The sequence below is a fragment of the Odontesthes bonariensis genome, chromosome 2 (assembly GCF_027942865.1).
Source record: "Odontesthes bonariensis isolate fOdoBon6 chromosome 2, fOdoBon6.hap1, whole genome shotgun sequence".
Classification (NCBI taxonomy): domain Eukaryota; kingdom Metazoa; phylum Chordata; class Actinopteri; order Atheriniformes; family Atherinopsidae; genus Odontesthes; species Odontesthes bonariensis.
Window position 1 is genome coordinate 9,997,264 of NC_134507.1, and position 18,642 is coordinate 10,015,905.

Genomic DNA, 18,642 nt, shown 5'->3' on the forward strand with positions numbered 1-18,642 from the left:
TCTATTAGTTGTGTTAATTATTCAAATGGTTTCACATCGGAAATCTTTCATTGCGACACTGCCGATACTCGTCGTCGTTCATCTTGGGTCATCGAAACACAGGTAATATGAGTAAATTGGTCCGGTTAAATCCTTATATCAGCAAGATATTTTCTGTTGGGGTGTTTATTTAACAGCTGAAAGTTGTGCAATAGTACAATAAATAGCTAAAACCAAGTCTGTATGAGAGTGTAGCCAGAGTTTAGCTTGTTCCTCGTAGGAACTAGCTAAACAGCTGGAGGCTGGCGGCCGCTGTCAAGACGAAACAAGAAAGTGTTAACGCTACTCAGCTTTGACATTTTAGCTTGTTGAACTTAATACGACACATAAGCACGCATATGTCTACATTTCAAGTACGGTAAATGACCACAGGGTCATAATGCCTAAGCTGCTCTTATAAGCAATCTAGGTGATGGCCGGTTTGATTTGATGGAAGGGCGATTGTAGGATAAGAGGCAAATAATGACAAAGTACAACCTTTACTTTAACATTGCAGACACGAGGGTGTACAGCAGTGTGATCAGAGAACCTCGCCATGGAGCTGGCTCACAGTCTGCTGCTCAACGAAGATGCTTTGGCTCAGATCACTGAAGCAAAGAGGCCTGTCTTCATCTTTGAATGGCTGCGCTTTCTGGATAAAGTGCTTGTAGCAGCAAATAAGGTGACTCATATTCAAACTTCAGTATTGCTTTGTAGAGTAGTTGCCTTTCGATGGAAATTATGACTTAATGTTTGTGCTTGAATGGCAGGTGGATGTGAAGGAGAAACAGAAGAAGCTGGTGGAACAGCTGACAGGACTGATCAGCAGCGCCCCTGGACCGCCAACCAGAAAACTTTTAGCCAAAAACCTTGCTACTCTCTACAGCATTGGTGACACCTTCACCGTTTTCCAGACTTTGGATAAATGCAATGACATCATTAAAAGCAAGGACGACACAGCTGCGTACTTACCAACAAAACTGTAAGTTCCCGTTTAATCACAGCTGTGTATTTTTTCAGGATAATTACACGGTAATGCTACACATATTATATTCTGTTTGAGCTTTGTACACTTTTACAAGTTGTAAACCGTTCAGCATTGCCTTTAAAATTTAAGGCACATGCAGTAGGTCCACCTTCAAGGGTATTAGCAGTTAAGCCAAACATTAATCTGCGGAATGACATTTTAATGTTTAAAAGGGAGGATTAACTTTACATGAGCAGATATTATGCTGTGTTTCTTGGCTGCATAAATGTCTTGGTTGCTGTTCAGCAGGGTGTAATCCTAAATCCATTCCTGCAGGTTTCTGTGCAGAATCAGATAGGATGTGGGGAACATAGAGATGTCATAGACCCCCATGTGGCCCACTGAGCCACTGCAATACTACTGCCGTGTTTTAGAACACATTATGTGGTGTTATGAGCTGTGAAAGTAAACTTTGGATGATGCCTGTGTCACCAGTTATCAGACGAATGCCACCTTGAATTATTCCAAGAGCACACTGATGAATGTCAGAAATAACATAGTCATGGACGTTCAGTATAGTGATATAACCCATTGTGTAGTTTTTTTATTTGAATCCTTTTGAATTTTCATGATGATTGCGCAGCATAAATTCATGTTAATTTTCACACTTTTTTTTCCAGTGCTGCTGTGGCATGTGTTGGAGCCTTTTACGAGAAGATGGGCAGGATGCTGGGAAGCTCCTTTCCAGACACCATTAATAATCTCCTGAAGGCTTTGAAGAGTGCGGAGGTATGACTTTTAAGAGAGTGAAATTGGAATATTGTATGATACAATTTCAGTGCGCTGAATCTAATAGTATTCTGGACTTAAGCAACATGGATAGTCAAAAAGGCTAATTTTGTGACATCTATTTTAAAACAATATTCCCAACACAATGTAGTCCCAAGGCAGAGGAGAGATCCTTCTCAGCCTGCAGAAGGTGCTGAGTGGATTGGGTGGAGCTGCAGCTTCATGTCACAGAGATATCTACAAGAACGCCCGCTCTCTACTCACAGACAGGTCCATGGCCGTACGCTGTGCAGTAGCTAAGGTTGGTCTCAGAATAACACTTAGATGAGGGCATAAACTGTTTAACAAATGTATGATGAGCAGGTTTAGTAAATTTATTAATGTCTGTTGTTATGCAGTTTCTCCTCCTGTCATAGAAATAAAGTGGCCTGATGATTTCTTGTGATCCCAGCTTAGACAGCAAGTTGATTTTTTCCGTTTCCATGTTGGAGCAAAATCCCTTATTTGTTTTTGCTGTCATGAAAGATTATTTCCTCTTTAGAAAACGTGACAACAGGTTCACATTATAAGCTTCAAGCTGTGTTTACTGTGTGCTGCAACGGAGCGTGATGAAGTATTTAATAAAAGCACTACATTTTTTTGTTGGTTCTGCCCAATTAGTGCCTGCTGGAGCTGCAGAATGAGGCCGTTTTCATGTGGACCACAGAACTGGAGAACGTCGCCACTTTGTGTTTCAAAGCCTTGGAAGGGTCTAACTATGGTGTTCGAGTAGCAGTGGCCAAACTGCTCGGGACGGTCATGGCCACCGCCCTGATGCCCAAACAAGCAGCTGGTAAGGGAATTAGCTGGCTTAATGTGCAGTTCATGGTTGGCTGTTTTCAAGTTAAACAGACCGGCTGATTTCAAACCTTTTCTCCTCACAGTGATGCGTCAGAATGTGAAGCGGGCTACCCTTGAGGAGGTGCTGGAGCTGATGGCCACAGGCTTCCTACGGGGTGGATCTGGCTTCCTAAAGAGTGGGGGCGAGATGTTGAAGGGTGGAGGCTCTGTCAGCAGGGAGGTGCGAGTGGGAGTCACACAGGTGAGACATCGTCTCTGATGGTTGAAAAAAAAGCAAAAAAAAAAGCAAAAAACACCCAAAAAACAGATGTTTTCTGATTGCTCAAACTCATGCACAATCCTGCTCCTTTCTCCTCAGGCGTATGTTGTGTTTGTGACAACTCTTGGTGGTCAGTGGCTGGAGCGCAACTTCGCTACATTCTTGTCCCACGTTTTGGACCTAGTGTCTCACCCACGGGCCACACAGACACATGTTGAGGCCGTGTACTCGCGCCGCTGTGTCTCCTTCATGCTGCGCGCCACCCTGGGTGGCTTACTTGGGGAAAAAGCGCAAATTGCTGCCGGGAAAGAAATCTGCCAAGCCATCAGCAAGCAAATGAGGGCTGTGGGTAAGGAGGATGGGGGGGAAATATCACGGTTCAGAGCATTACAGAGTAAGTACTCATCCATCATCATCATATTTAATTTACTCTTCATTCTGTTTCTAAAATTCTTGCATGCTTTGTGCTTGTATTGTGTGCAGAGTTGGGCTTTTTTTGTCTTTTCTTGAGTGTGGTAATGGCTTGCTCTGCTTTGGCTTTTTCTCTTTGCTTCTTTTGGATCACTCTTATTTTTCTTTTCATCAGTTTTTTAAGCAAAAGCAGCATCGTTCTGTCAGTAAAATCATCCATCGACAACTCAGCTTATGAATGACTCATTCTTGCATTGTTGCATAGCCGCCTTGGATTTGAACTCACACTCTGTTATTGCCTTCCTATCCCTGAGGAGCGGATAACATTTTCTGACTTTTGACATCTGGCTTACATCAGCAAAAAAAACCAAAAAAAACAGCATGTGCCTCTAAATCCACAGACACATTACAAGAGGAAGTCATTTTCACCACAGCACCACAAGATTGTATTTGCGAGTTTACATTTCTCTTTTTTTTCTTTGTTGTTGGCTTCACATCATCACATCGTAAAGTCACATTTGTCTCATTCGAAAAGGGATGATTCTTACTCTGATTTGCTTTGCAACCTTTTATCTCATGTATACTATGTCAAAAACATGATTGTATTCTTCTCGATGTTGGGCTCAAATTCGAAAGACATGTTGAATGTTTGTGTCACACAAACCGTGATCTGGGGCCCTTCATTGTACACGCTGTACTTTCTGCTGTGGCTTTTCAAACCAGCTGGATCTCTGAGACTTCTTGAAATGAAATTTTGACAAATATTTGTTGCCAGACTAACTGGAAAAATGATATCTGGAGTCCCGGTGGAGGTTGTACCTCCCGCTGTAAATTTCTTTTTATTCTATAGGCTATTTAGTTTCCAGTTTATGAAACTGAAGGACTGCCACAGTTCAAGAAGCAGCTTTACATCTATTCTTTAAGTAATCTGATTGACTTTTTCTTCCACGTGTTCTCTCTTGACTATTTTCTTCGTAGAGCTCAGAGGATTTCAGTTCTTGATTAATGAGAATCAAACATGCTCATCTGTATTTCTTTGATTTCTCTTTTGTGAAATCTATCTCCCCCTGCATTAAACTCGTTTCCAATGAAAAAAAAACCCTCTGAGCTCTTAAGTTTTGGTACACACAGTAAGCCTGAGAGGTTTTTGGACACTGACGCTAGATTTATCAGAAGCCCAAATGTGATCGGATAATTGCCTCACAAGCCTTTTCGTAGAAAGTTTAAAGGTTTGAAGTTTAAATCCACAGCATTCGTTCAAACGAGCTCGTAGTGAAAGAGAAGCAGGCCACCGTTGGACTGCAAAAAACAAAACAAAAAAAACCCAACTAATTCTTCATAGAGATGGCAGGAGACAAATGAACACAGTGCTGAGCTTAGCAACACAAAGAGCCTGCACGTCCACTGAAGGCAACAGTGGTTGCTATTTGGAGGATCCCTTCTTTGGTTTGGGAAAAAAAAAAAAAAAAAAGAAAGATTAATCCTTTACATGTTCATCCAACCAAATGAGGAACACTGGGATGAAAGTACGCTTGCACCACCTTTCAACAACAGAAGGCAGAAAAACATCTTACAAAGCCAGAGCAGTTGTGGAACAAGATTATATGAGCTCATGAAACTAAGATCAGCTTGAACTGGAATGATGGGAAGTGGAAAGTGTGTGTATCCCCCATACACAATTCTGTGGGATAAACTTGGTTCAGTAAACATCAAGCAAAACCTCACAAATGAGGAAACCTGTTATTTGGTGAGTTTTTGGTGACCCACACTGTAAGGAATCTAGGAGAGACATTCACCAGAGGGCTTGTATCTTTAAGAGCAAGGGTTTATGGGATATGCCGGTTCCGTATTCTATTCAGTTTACATGTTGCCTAGTAACCGTGCAAGTTACAGTTGTTGGATTATTATTGTTTTGTGGAGAGTAAATGGACTGGACTCACCTCCGTCTCTTGTCTCATCATTATTATTTACGTCTCCACAAGAGTCCTTTTCATTGCCTGAAAATGATTCTGCGAAAAACCAAAAAAGAAAAAAAGACTGATGAAAAAGAACGTTATACTTTTAGCGAGATACATTTTTCTAAAGAGGTTTCTTCTCATGAAATCGCTTTAATTCTTAAACCCTCTAATTAGGATGTTAAGCCCATATTCATTCAATAATTCCAACTTCAATGTTCCTCCATATAACTAGACTAAAAGGAACTCTGCCAGTGTCCAAATACTTCTGAGCCTAGTTGTGTGACAGTGTGTTGTATTTTAAAGTAAGAGACTCTGCCGTTGCAGATTGTTACAGATTAATGTGTGACAGCACTGCATGGCCTCTTTTGGTCAGTTATCGTATTGATTACAGAATGCAATAATCCCAGATGACCATTGTTCTGAAGTTTAAAAAAAAAATGTCATCCATCAGTGCTGCACACATCCTGAATCAGTTACTCGGTACTTCATGTTACTGTGTCTTTAATGCATTTTCATCATAATGTTTAGTTGTGATCTCAAATTAAGACTTGAATTGTTTATACCAACAAGTCTCTGCTCCTTTTTCTCTTTATGCCATGTTTTTCCAGAGGCCGTTGTAAATGACATCAGTGGTGAGAACAAGGCCGGGGCAGCTGATGTTTCTGCCAGTCAGCACGTTATGGTGTGCGCCCTGAAAGAGCTGGGCAGTTTGGTTCAGAGCTTGAGTGCCACAGCTTCACCACTCATCCAGGAGCCTTCTATTGGTGAGACGCACTAAATATGAAACTGGACTTTGGTCATTTAACATTGGCTGAAGTCAAAACGGCCTTCAAAAAGAACAATGTAACATCGTACACCCACTTCTGTTTGATGTTGGCTGGAATTATTGAATTGAATGAAAAAATGGCACCAAATGCTCCATAATTTCAGGACTTCTTGAAACCGTGACCTCAGTGCTGCTGCACCCAAGCATGGCAGCGCGTTTGGCTGCCGCGTGGTGCCTGCGCTGTGTTGCTGTGGCTCTGCCCTATCAACTGTCTCCGCTGCTGGACCGCTGTGCAGAGAGAATCAACAACCTGAAGAGCTCACCTGAGGCTGTGAGCGGCTACAGCTTTGCAATGGCAGCTCTGCTCGGAGGTGTACACCAGTGTCCACTGGGTATCCCTCACTCTAAGGGCAAGGTACATAGCCTCAGAAAGAGCTGTATTTTTGTGTTTTAGGTCAGTCTACATATGTCAGTCTTCGCTGACTTCCAGTACAGCATCATTAAATAGATTATTTAAAGAATGAATGGTCTGTGTTCCCTGTAGTTGGTGGTCAGTATAGCTGAAGATCTCCTGCGTACAGCTGCTCAGAATAGTCGGCTGTCCCTGCAGCGCACGCAGGCTGGGTGGCTGCTGCTGGGGGCCCTCATGACTTTAGGTGAGTCTCCCCAATGGGACAATTGTGGAATTTGCCAACAATTCCATCTCACAGCAGCATTGTTAGCACTTATTGTGTTTCTGTGTTCCCAGGTTCCTCACTCGTGCGCTACCACCTCCCCAAAATGCTGCTGCTGTGGAGGAACGTGTTCCCTCGCTCCCAAAAGGAGCTGGAGGCAGAAAAGGCCAGAGGAGACTCCTTCACCTGGCAGGTCACCCTGGAGGGCCGAGCTGGAGCTCTGTGCGGTAAAGAACCCTGTGCTTTGTGAATCTGCACATGATCCAAGGTGTCAGGATGCACAGTTCTGACAAATACTGTTCCTTCTTTTCTGTAGCCATGCGAAGCTTTGTGGCTCACTGTCCTGAGCTTCTGACAGAAGACGTAATCCGCAGACTGATGACTCCCATCGAATGTGCCATGACCATGATGTCTCAGTGAGTGCGATGCTTTCAATTTTAATTATCTTTTGTTGATTTAAGACAGAATGGGATTTCATCTCTGTGTGATGATTATTTCTTGCTTTTCTGGGGGTTTTTTTGTTACTACATCTGCTGATTGTGATATGTTGTCCTTTTCTCAGTGTCCCTGCCATTATTAAGGTCCATGGTGCCCACCTGAAAGCAAGTGCAGCAATGGTGAGGCTCAGGTTGTACGACATCCTGGCTCTCTTGCCTCCCAAGACTTACGAAGGTAACAAATGGATTAGTTTTCACAAAGGTTAAACATAATTTATTTAATATAAGATGTTTTAAATTCCGTAATCTTTCTCTTTAGGCAGTTTCAACGCCCTCCTGAGGGAGCTGGTGGCAGAGTTTACTTTGACTGACAACTCTGCCAACACCACCACCTCTCTGCTGCGCTCTCTGTGTCACTATGATGACAGTGTGCTCATGGGCTCCTGGCTGCAAGAAACTGACCACAAGTCCATTGAGGATCAAGTGAGTTAGATTAAACTGTTAGATTAAACTGTTATATGAAATGTCGATGTTTTGTGTTGGATTGTTTCTGTACAAAAGATATTCTGACAGAGGTCCTCACTGTCTTCTTGCCAAAGTTTAACCACTATTTCCATTTACTTTCTTGGGCAATTCACAATATTCCATCTGCATTATTGGTGTTAATGTCATTGTAACATTGTTCCTAAATAGCTGCAGCCTAACAGCGCGTCTGGCAGCGGAGCTCTGGAACACGATCCCTCTTCCATCTACCTGCGCGTCCCTGTTGGCGAGGCCATTCCAGGGCCTCTCCCTTTGGGTGTGTCAGTTATCGATGCTTCAGTGGCGCTGTTTGGTGTGGTTTTCCCTCATGTCTCATTTAAGCACAGGTGAGCAGTTTCAGCAGTTTTGCCGCAAAAGAGGTTCTTAAAGCTGCCGTCGGCAACTTTTTTTTAGTCATATTAGCTTGAACTGTCATGGGATTCTGAAAGGAGAATATTAAATAGGCTGTTTAGGAAAAATCCCGAATTCTGTAGCTCCCTCTGAAGCCTGTAATCGTGCTTGCAAAAATCGAGCGCTCCCGGCTGTTTTTAACCAATCACGTTAGGTTTATTATTTATCTATTATCTGAGCAGAACACGTCTTCCATGCTGAGCGTGAGTCTGCCCCCAGCTTGTGTGCGCGCACACTGGTGTGAACTCACGTCCACAGAGGGGGAGGGACCTGAAAGTTGTATCAGTTCGAATTTTCCGACTTTAGACTCGGAATTTTGAAAACCTGCCGACGGCAGCTTTAACACTTTTCGTGGAAATGATTGTTCTCTGTTGTCTGTGTTATATTCACTGTGGCACTTTGTGTATGATTCAGGCTGCAGATGCTCGACCACTTTGCAGAGTGCATAAAGCAGGCTAAAGGTGTTCGACAGCAGGCAGTCCAGCTGAACATCTTTACTGCAGTGCTTAGCGCCCTCAAGGTAGCATAACAGATGACATAGCCTCTTGGGACAAGAATCATTATGAGTGTACACACAGTGAGAAACAATTTTTTTTTTCCTTCTTGAAGGGTTTGGCTGAGAATAAAAGCACTCTGGGCCCGGAGGAGGTGCGTAAGTCGGCCCTGGCCCTGGTGATGGGGGCTTTGGACAATCCCAATCCTATCCTGCGCTGCGCTGCTGGAGAGGCCCTGGGCAGGATGGCTCAGGTTGTCGGAGAGGCTACCTTCATTGCCAGAATGGCACAGACCAGCTTTGACAAGTAATTGAATTATATATGTGTTTGTGTTTTTCTATTTTTGTCTTGCTTTTTGTTTTAATTTGTCAAAAACATCAGAATATCGACACAGAATTAGTCAATTTAGATCTTTTATTTGAAGTCAGAGATGTGTTCAGGAAAATAAAACATTTTGTTCTTGACTTTAATCATCTGATCTGTCCTTTTTCTTTTAAAGACTGAAGTCAGCCCGTGATGTAGTCTCAAGAACCGGCCATTCATTGGCTCTTGGCTGTCTGCATCGATATGTAGGAGGAATCGGCTCTGGCCAGCACTTAAAGACCAGTGTCAGCATCCTTTTGGCTCTTGCCCAGGACGGGTCCTCTCATGAGGTCCAGGTACAGTAAATGACCCAGCAGAAATGGATTTTTAGTTTTTTCCTATGGATTTATTTTGCTTTCAAAACCAATTGTTTTTCATCTCTTTTTTTTTATTTTTTATGTTTTTTATACCAGACATGGGCTCTCCACTCTTTGGCTCTGATTGTGGATTCTAGTGGTCCCATGTACAGAGGCTACGTGGAGCCCACGCTGTCCCTGGTTCTCACCCTGCTCCTCACCGTGCCACCTTCTCATACAGAGGTTCACCAGTGTCTGGGGCGCTGCCTTGGAGCCCTCATCACCACTGTGGGACCAGAATTACAAGGTAACTGTGGCAAAAGCCTTCTCACGACAAATCTTCTTGTGTAACTCCGACTCTCTTATCTAAATTACATTTCTTTTAAGGCATATAATATAGCATTTCTTAGCCAGCAGGTGGCAGTGAGAAAGATTATAACCCTCTACAAGGTCAATAGTGTAATTCAAGTTTTCAAGTGCTTTGACTTTTCCGAAACACTTTTCCTTGAACCGGAGGTAAAACATGAGAACAAGAAAAGAGTTCTTCAAGACTTTGAAAAGACAGTTGCGCTGCAGAGAGAATTTGAAAACATTAGAACTGGTCAGAGATCTGGTTCTGCTGGTTCTGCTGTGGTAAAACTACAACTGCTCCAAAGATAGACTTTAAAAAGAGCAGTAGACACCATGCTTCGTGTCTTCTTACCGTGTTGCTTTTAAGAGACATGATAGAAATTTGAACAACCGTGTGAAAATATTGTGCAGTTTCCCAGGTTGGCATCTTAATAAAATATTAAATAAAGACAAGAAAAAGGCACCTAAGTAAATAATGTTATTGTCATAAAAATGTTTTTTCACATTCTCACATTTATTTAGAATTCCTGTTATTTTAACTCATCGTAACTGGAGGACCTTTAAGAAGAAAAATATAGATGGTGGTTGTAAAGGAGGCGCTGACGTGCCTCTCTAGGCTTTAGAGAATTCATCTAGTTCTTATCATGGCTGCTGCTTAAATCATTCCAAGTCATTTCATTCAATTAACCAGACTGTTCCACCAGAGCTCAGATGTTGACTGTTGGCATAAATGTGTTTATTGGTCAGTTATTTCAAACTGCAGCTTCTGCCATCTGCATGTGACCAAAATTCAAAATTCCAACATGTGAAACTGCCATTTGTGAGCTTGCAAGCTGCTCGACATGCAAAAAATAGCTTGTTTTGATGAATGTTTGGATTGTTGAAGGTTTGGTTCTCAATAACAGGTTGTAAAGCTCTACAAAGAATACATTAACAACGTTTGTTGTCTAACATAATCTGTCACTGCAAGCTGGGTTTGGTACTTTCCTAGATGATTGTATGGGTTTCTGTCACAAAAAAAAAGGCTGAAAAATCGTCTGAGTGATATCAGATTTGCAGATCACTGACACATTTGGGAGACATATATTACATCATCTTGCTGCTAAAATAGGCTGTTTATGTCCATCTTTCTAATCAGTGTGATTGGGTTTGCTAGGAAATGGAGCCACTATTTCCACCATCCGCTCCTCCTGCCTGGTTGGTTGTGCCATCATGCAGGACCACTCTGACTCCCTTGTGCAGGCAGCTGCCATCTCGTGTTTGCAGCAGCTGCATATGTTCGCTCCCCGACATGTCAACCTGTCCAGCCTGGTGCCCTGTCTCTGTGTAAGACATGAGTTTCAAACTCCTAGTTTGGTAGTCGTAGTTTGTGTTAATCTAAGTCATGATTTCTCACTGTACTGTGGGATTCCTGCAGGTGCACCTGTGCAGCTCTCACCTGCTGCTGCGTCGGGCTGCTGTGGCCTGTCTGAGACAGCTCGCCCAGAGAGAAGCTGCAGAGGTCTGCGAGTATGCCATGAGCCTAGCAAAGAGAGCAGGAGACGGCAAAAACAACACTAAAATCAGTGAGAACAAATAAACCTCATAAACCTGTTCACGGCAACAGATCATAAACAGATTTATGAGAACAAATCATAAAGCATCCTCTTTGTTTAATTCACCTCAGTGAGACACTGTTCCTCTTGCTGTGTTGATTTGGCGTATGGTTCAGATCTGAACATCACAGAGACCGGTCTGGAAGGCGTTCTGTTTGGTATGCTGGATCGGGAGACAGACAGGAAGCTGTGTTCTGACATCCATGACACGCTGGGCCACATGCTGTCATCCCTTGCTGTGGAGAAGCTTTCTCACTGGCTGAAACTCTGCAAGGATGTCCTTGCAGCAACTACAGGCAAGTCTACAAAACAACAAAACAATAAAAAGGTTCTCCTTTAGAGCTTTGTGTCATGAATGTGTCCATCTCCTCTTTCAGATGTAGGGGGCACCGTTGTATTAAAGGTGGAAAAAGATGAGGAAGACTCTGAGAAAAAAGACGAGATAGATGATGACACCATGTTCACGGGCCTGGGAGATGATGACAAGTCCAAGCCGTCGGTGGCGCCGCGCTGGGTGACGCGCGTGTTTGCCGCAGACTGCTTGTGCCGCATCATCCTCTTATGCGAGAATGCAGACAAAGCGCACTTCGATCTGGCAGCTGCACGCTCTGCAAAGGCCAAAAACCCTAAAGGTACCATTCACCATGCTGCCAAGTTGGACTAACTCGGAATCTGCTCAAAGATGTGTGATTGATTTATAACCTCCTGATCTTTGGTCCGTCTAGTTAAATTTTAGTTTATCTTCCGACTTAGTTCACGCTGTAAATCATCTTGCAGCCCCTAGACAGTTCTAGAGTCATCTGGAAAAAAAAGCTGATGCATGAGCTTTTTTGTGTAAAGATGGAACAAAGCAAGAGATGAGTAAGCAGAAGTTTAGTTTTTTTCCCACTGTGACTGATAGAGGAGCCTGTATTTATATAAGCCTCTCTGAAATAACTAAGTATACTACGGGCTACATAGTCTTAGGATAGTGTGATTTTGCAGCTCTTAAAACGGCAAAGTCAAATTTATTGACTGGGATTGATTGGATGATTCATGTGCATGTTGATGTATCCAACTAATCCCTTGAAATATAAATTTTCAGATAAAGCTCAGTCACTTCAGTCACACTAAAATTCTGAAAACTGGATTGTTGTATGTAGTCCTCAACAAGAGATGTTGAAAGCGTAGACATTTTGGAAGAGGCAAAAGCTTTGACACTTTTCATTATCATCGCTGCTCACTTTGGTCATATTCCCTATAAAGTTTAGAGACATTTCTCACACATATGTCCTTGTTTTTCATCCCATCACTGTCCACTCAGGAGATCTGTTGGTGCTCCATTTGTCTGACCTCATCCGTATGGCCTTCATGGCAGCCACAGACCACAGTAACCAGCTCAGGATGGCTGGTCTGCAGGCTCTGGAAGACATTATTAAAAAGTTTGCATCCGTACCAGAGCCTGAGTTCCCAGGACATGTTATACTGGAACAATACCAGGCCAATGTGAGTTAACTACTCATTAAATTGCATCATGCTGCAAAAGTCCCAAATCAGTAAATTGCCAAAAAAAAAACAGACTGAAACATAGAACTTTGTGAAAATTGTGTGCACTTAGGTCGGAGCTGCCCTGAGACCTGCATTTTCACCTGATACACCATCTGACATAACAGCGAAAGCATGCCAGGTAAGACACTCTGCCAACAGCCCTCACACACAGTACATTTATTTAGTTTTATTACCTTACATGTCTCTATAACACCGTGAAAGAAGACCCAGGGGATATGATGACCCACTGCAAAGTGAGTCAGTATCCCCTTGAAGTCAACGGCATCTAATATTCTGGCTTAATGATTCAGTTGACTGATCTTTGAGGAATGAAGGTCAAATAAACAGGCCTTAAAGCGCTTTTATGGGGGAAAAAAAGCTGCTCTTTCTTTGACCATTGTGCCTGTGACTTGGAGACAGTTAATTCAGAACGAAATGGAAAACAAATTACATATTACTTAACATGAGCCTGTGGAACTGGCCTAGAGAGAAAATGAACTGATAATTTGAATAAGCAAACAGCTGTGTCTCACTTAGCCAATTCGAATCGTGGCGCATTTCTAACGCTATAAAACAGACTGCGCTTAATCCCATGACACTCAAATAGCAGTTCCCACCAAAGGAATGTGATCTCGTAAATGAGTGCTCCCACTTTTACAGCCCTTGCAAGTCAGGCTTATGTATTATAAGTATATGTATTATATGTGTAACTGGTGTTTGACACCCCCGCCCCTTTAAATGGCAAGGTTGTCAAGCTTGACTACTCTGATATGTTATATTTCTTTAGTTGTGAGTGACGTGAAAAAAATTATGCCGTGCCTTAGTTTGATCATTTATTACTTTGAACCCTGCGTGTCCACAGGTGTGTAGTACGTGGATTGGTAGCGGCGTAGTCAGTGACCTGAATGACCTGCGGCGAGTCCACAACCTGCTCGTGTCATCGCTGGACAAGGTGCAGGCTGGGAAGAGCTCGTCCAGTCAGCTGTACAGTGAGAGTGCCACCACCATGGAGAAGCTGGCTGTGCTGAAGGCTTGGGCTGAGGTGAGAATGAAGATAATCCGAGCAATGCCGCTTCTGTCTTAAAGCTAATTGTGCACATGAAAAAACCTGATCGTGCACACTGGCTTTTTTGCTCAGGTGTATGTGGTGGCAATGAAGATCAAGAAGGAGGCGGAGTCAAAGCCTGCCAAACCAGTTAGCAATGGAGATGATGATGATGATGATGATGAGGAGGACCTGGGAGCTGATGTGCTTCCTCCTGACAGTCTCATCACCTTGGTGCAGCCAGAGCTGCCATCGCTCAGCCGCCTCTGGCTGGCCATGCTGCGAGACTATGCGCTACTCACTCTGCCTGCCGAGTTTTCCAGTCAGCTGCCACCTGATGGTACACGACAGATTCTCTTTTCTCAGCTGAAAAGTACAATGTAGAAATGTTTCATTGTATATGAGACTTTCTACTTTTCCCTGTTTTATTTGAGGTTGGGATTCTGTATCTTCCAATGTATGGTCATAATGTAATGCTTCTAAAATAATTTTACACTGTAACTTATTGTGTTATAGTTTTGTTTAAGAAATTCAACAAAAAAAAAAGAGTGCAGCTAAATAAGCATTCAGATTACATACTTGAGCTGACTGGGGGTGTAATAAATGATCTATTTACAAAACATTATTTCATAAAAAGCCAATTTTAATTGAGTGAAGATGTTTGCTCTAAACACTTTCTCACTGATGTGCATCTGTGTTCAGGTGGAGCGTTCTATACCCCAGAGACGATAGATACAGCAAGGCTCCACTACCGCAGCTCTTGGGCTCCTGTCCTGCATGCAGTGGCCCTCTGGCTGCACAGCACCGGGTTTGGTGCAGGTGAAGATCAAGAGGAGGTCTCTTCAGCTTCATCCAAGCCTGCTAGCCTTACGCAGGGAGGCTCCTCTACAACACAGACCTTTGAAGAGTTGGTCAAAGACAGGATGCATCTAATGTTGGGTAAAGACACTTGCAGTCCTCATCTGTGTTGTGAAGCAAAGACAAATGGGTCTGATGAAAAGAAAGAGAAAAAGGATCACCTTTTATCTGTTTTTTTCTCACTCTGTCTCTCAGGTGTCAGTATAGAGTTTCTTTGCTTCCCCCGACCAGAGGAACCCATCGAACATGTGCTGTCTTGCCTGCAGGCCCTATACACTCTACTAGAATCTCCTTGTGCTAAGACGCACATTGCAGAAGATCAGGTAACGGTGGAAGTTTTTTTGTATCACAGTAGTAAATGTGAATAGGTCAAAATGACTATTAAAGTACATGTTGATATGATATTTACATCAAAAGAATTTGAAATGAAATACACACAAAGACATGAAATAATATGCTATATTTATCATCTGCATAGTTAGATCCATCATTTGTATTTGTTTCGTAGATTTTAGAAACAGTTTTCTGAACAAATTAGATGGGCTGTTAAAATTGAAACTGAATCTTAACATTTAACAGAAATGGACTGTTATTCTGTGAAAATGGATCTATTTTCTATTCTAAGAAACCTCCTGTGTGTGGACCTGTAGGCACTGAAGCAGAACAGATGACCACTACACTGTAGAAGAAAAACTGATTCTATTTCTAAATATCAATGTCTGAATTCCTCGTGTTTCACGGTGGCGTTCCTGTCGCTGTTTATTTCCCTGTCATAGCTGCTGGCAGTGGAGCTCCTGAATGTGCTCCACAGGCTGCTGTTGACCCGGGATCCCCCTGCAGTCCAGCTCCAAGTCTCTGCTGTTGTACAGGAGACCATCAGGGCTGCACAGGAACATCTGCAGCAAGAGCGAACCAAGAAAGGTCAGGAACACTAAGCCACTTGTCAGTACTGTTGTTTACTGTTTGGCTTCATCCGTACGCAGACTGTACATCAGTATCGTGTTTCATTTTCACAGTATTGTTGTCTGAGTTTTTTTTGTCTTGTGGTGGCTTTAGTGATTTAGGTCACTTTTTGTTTTGCTTAGGCAAAGAGGATGAAGGCGAAAAAGACTTTCAGGCCAGCCTGGGGGAAGGGGGAGACACAGGGGAGCTCATCCCGGGAAAATCTCTAGTGTACGCCGCTATGGAGCTGCTTGTGTTCATCCTGGTCCGCCATCTACCACAGCTTAATTCACGGGTGAAGGAGTCACCCAGCCACGCACGTCTCAAGCCTCAGAGACTACCTGAAGAAAGCGCACGCCTGGTGGCAAACACAGTTTCTATCCTGGCAGAGCTGCCCTCGCTCTGTTCTCCTGCTGGTGAGGCCTGAGCCAAACAGAAACATTTGCACTCCATGGAAAATATGAAGGCAGTCCACAAACAGTACAGAAACAAAGATGTACAATGACAGCATATGTTGACTTTTGGGACAAATAGCCTGCTTTGCCTGCTTTGTTCAGGTCTGTGTGTAGTTAAACTCCCTGACAAGACTACTCAAGAATGGCATCTTAAACAGTTTCATATTATCTACAAGATAGATTACATCTAAATGAGAATATTTTTAGCTTTGTGAAATGAGAGCCGGTTTGTCACAATTTCTTTTTGCCTTTACAGGAGGCACGACTATCCTACCTACTGTGTTGTTCCTAATCACCGGGGTCCTGAGGGAAACTGCACTTAAGACGGCTGACAACTCCGTGCCTGTTCCTGTAGCGGCTGCCCTGCAGGGCATCAAGACCATCATCACCTCACCAATGGCCCGCGAAGAGAGCATTCAGACGCAGTGGACTGGCCTTGTGAGGAGCAGCTTGGCATCTGTTCTTGAGTATTCACAGCCAGGTAAACAAACACTCACACGCACATGGGATCTCTGCGCTTTCTTTGGCGGATTGAGGAAAACGTTGCGTTGTTATTCATTAAAAGTTTTGTTTGCGTGTTTTTGTAGATGAGTCCAGACCTGACATGGATGAGGTCTGTATGTTGACAGCAATCACGCTCTTCCTTCTATCAGCCAGCAATGAACTTGTAGGAGTTGTCGTCCTGCAGAAAGGCTGCATGGACCGCTTCAGAAACGGCCTCAACTCTAGCGATCCCTGGGTAAGCAACTATGTGTACAAACGCAGGTGAAGATACAAATGTTGGACGTCTGACCAAAAGCTGTGTTAGGCTATCCAGACCTTTGAGGCTCTGATAAGTGAGAGATGTCATTTGTTGGTGCCGCAGGTTCAGGCCCGTTGTTACCAGCTGCTGCTGTCAGTGTTTCAACACTCCAGCCGTGCCCTCTCCACTCCTTACATCCACGCCCTGGCTCCACTCATGGTTGAGAAGCTAAAGGCGGTGGAGCGCAGTCGGCCAGGGACTGCCGCAGAGCTGCAGGCTGTGCAGGAGGGCATCAGGGTGCTGGAAAATCTGGTCAGCATGGGTGAAGAGAAAAACCGTAAGTGAGCCTCGGCCTAATGGACCGATAAAGTACCATATTTGTTTCACAAAGGTGTTTAGCTCCATTACAGTAGGTCTCTTAAAGTGTTTAGTTCTGTGCCCCTGGATGTTTGCTGTCAAGAGCATTAAAGCATTAGATGCTAAATTTAGAATCACTGCACTGGTTTACTGTCAATTTTGGTATCGATTTTGACTTCATGTTACATCATACTGTATAGCCTGTGTTTCCTTTTTTGTTTAAAAAAATACTGTCAGTCTATATCCACAAGATGTACTTTGAGGTTGTGTTTTTGCATTTGTGTTTCCTTAATGAGTTTATTTATTGATTCAATAGGGGTGCAGCTGCTGGCTCTTCTTGTACCGACTCTTGTGTCTTACCTTTTGGATGAAAATGCCATATCCTCTGCGCCCCAAGTCTCCAAAAGCCTGCATGATTTTGCCCTTCAGAACTTAATGCGGATTGGCCCCCTGTATCCAGCTGCCTTCAAGATAGTAATTGGTGCGGCACCTGAGCTTAAAACCCGTCTGGAATCGGCTATACGGGCCAACCAGGCCAGCAGCAAAGCCAAAGCTGCAGCCAGGCAAGCTCAGCCAACTGTGCAGGCTGCACCAACCATTAAACTGAAAACTAGCTTCTTCTGAAAGCAACAAAAATGCACTCTCAAAACTTAGTTTTATGTTGTCTTTTTTTTGGTTTGTTTTCTGTCAACAGTGTACTTACATGCCATATCTGTACCCATTACAGGTTATTAAATGTATTTATTTATGCTACATCTCATCTTTGTTTTTTAATAGATAAGCTTTCTTCTTGAAGTCAAAAAGGCAATTATGTAAATATCACGAGAAAGCCTTTGAATGTTCACTTCAAAAAGTTTGATTTATAATCTCAACAAATTTTGATTTGGAGAATGTATCGCATCCAGACTTTATCTCATCTTTCCCATGTCATTCCCTCCCACTCTTCAAAAGCTGATGTTTGCTGTGTCAATCTCTTTGCGTTTTTGCGGCGTCATAAATGCGGCAGTCATGTCTGTATAAATTGCAACTATGTGTGTTTGTTTATTGGCGATAGCACAGTATGTGGCCTTCGGGTCTGCTAATTTGGACAGATAGATTTTTTTTTTTATTCTTTTTTGCTAACTTTGTTTGCTTTTGAATTATGTTTGCAACATTCCTCCCATTAGCTGTTGAACAAAAGTGATGAAATAGTCTTGATTAGTATATTGAGCCACTAATGAGATTGTATTAGAACTAATAAAGAAGTAAATGCATTGTATAACTTGATCTAGGGATAACAGACCAAGAGAAATAGAGAAAAGAAATGCATCATAATTCAATGCATATCATATTATTTTGCTTATAACTAATTTTCCCTGTTTATATGTACTGCTAACAACATCTGACCATCAACTTTGCAGATTTGTTGAAATGTACAAGTTCGCTCATTTTTTTTCAATTTGAATAAAATTTCTCGGACCCCATTACTGTTTCCAGAATTTGATGAATTTCTTATGTTTGGAGTGTAAAATTGATTAGCGAAAAGCAGAATATGCTAAATGATGATAGTCGGAACCTCCGGGCAA

The 18,642-nt window shown here is 42.9% G+C and overlaps 1 protein-coding gene across 2 annotated transcripts; it reads left to right on the top strand.

The window, feature by feature from the left end:
- Positions 1–41: 41 nt before the first annotated feature.
- heatr5b (HEAT repeat containing 5B) lies at positions 42–18,540 on the top strand. 2 transcript variants are annotated; one of them, XM_075476540.1, is made up of 36 exons: positions 42–102; positions 536–700; positions 789–1,000; positions 1,666–1,774; positions 1,926–2,075; positions 2,435–2,606; positions 2,698–2,855; positions 2,973–3,267; positions 5,851–6,006; positions 6,173–6,423; positions 6,553–6,664; positions 6,757–6,909; positions 6,999–7,098; positions 7,245–7,354; positions 7,439–7,602; positions 7,813–7,988; positions 8,467–8,572; positions 8,662–8,852; positions 9,046–9,205; positions 9,323–9,512; positions 10,713–10,882; positions 10,974–11,121; positions 11,268–11,447; positions 11,529–11,783; positions 12,455–12,636; positions 12,749–12,817; positions 13,541–13,720; positions 13,817–14,063; positions 14,426–14,662; positions 14,777–14,904; positions 15,358–15,502; positions 15,667–15,939; positions 16,235–16,459; positions 16,566–16,717; positions 16,844–17,057; positions 17,394–18,540. In XM_075476540.1, the coding sequence occupies exons 2-36, from the start codon at positions 575–577 to the stop codon at positions 17,699–17,701; spliced, it is 6,204 nt and encodes a 2,067-aa protein (XP_075332655.1). In that variant the 5' UTR covers positions 42–102; positions 536–574; the 3' UTR covers positions 17,702–18,540. The 2 variants fall into 2 exon arrangements, with proteins under 2 accessions (XP_075332655.1, XP_075332664.1); XM_075476549.1 differs by having other exon boundaries at positions 2,973–3,222.
- Positions 18,541–18,642: the final 102 nt, after the last annotated feature.

Excerpts from the sequence above, each read along its gene's own strand:
- heatr5b (XM_075476540.1), top strand. The coding sequence starts at position 575 with ATGGAGCTGGCTCACAGTCTGCTGCTCAACGAAGATGCTTTGGCTCAG. Across the intron at positions 8,853-9,045 it reads GCACAGACCAGCTTTGACAA|ACTGAAGTCAGCCCGTGATG; the intron begins GTAATTGAATTA and ends TTTCTTTTAAAG. Across the intron at positions 15,503-15,666 it reads GCAAGAGCGAACCAAGAAAG|GCAAAGAGGATGAAGGCGAA; the intron begins GTCAGGAACACT and ends TGTTTTGCTTAG.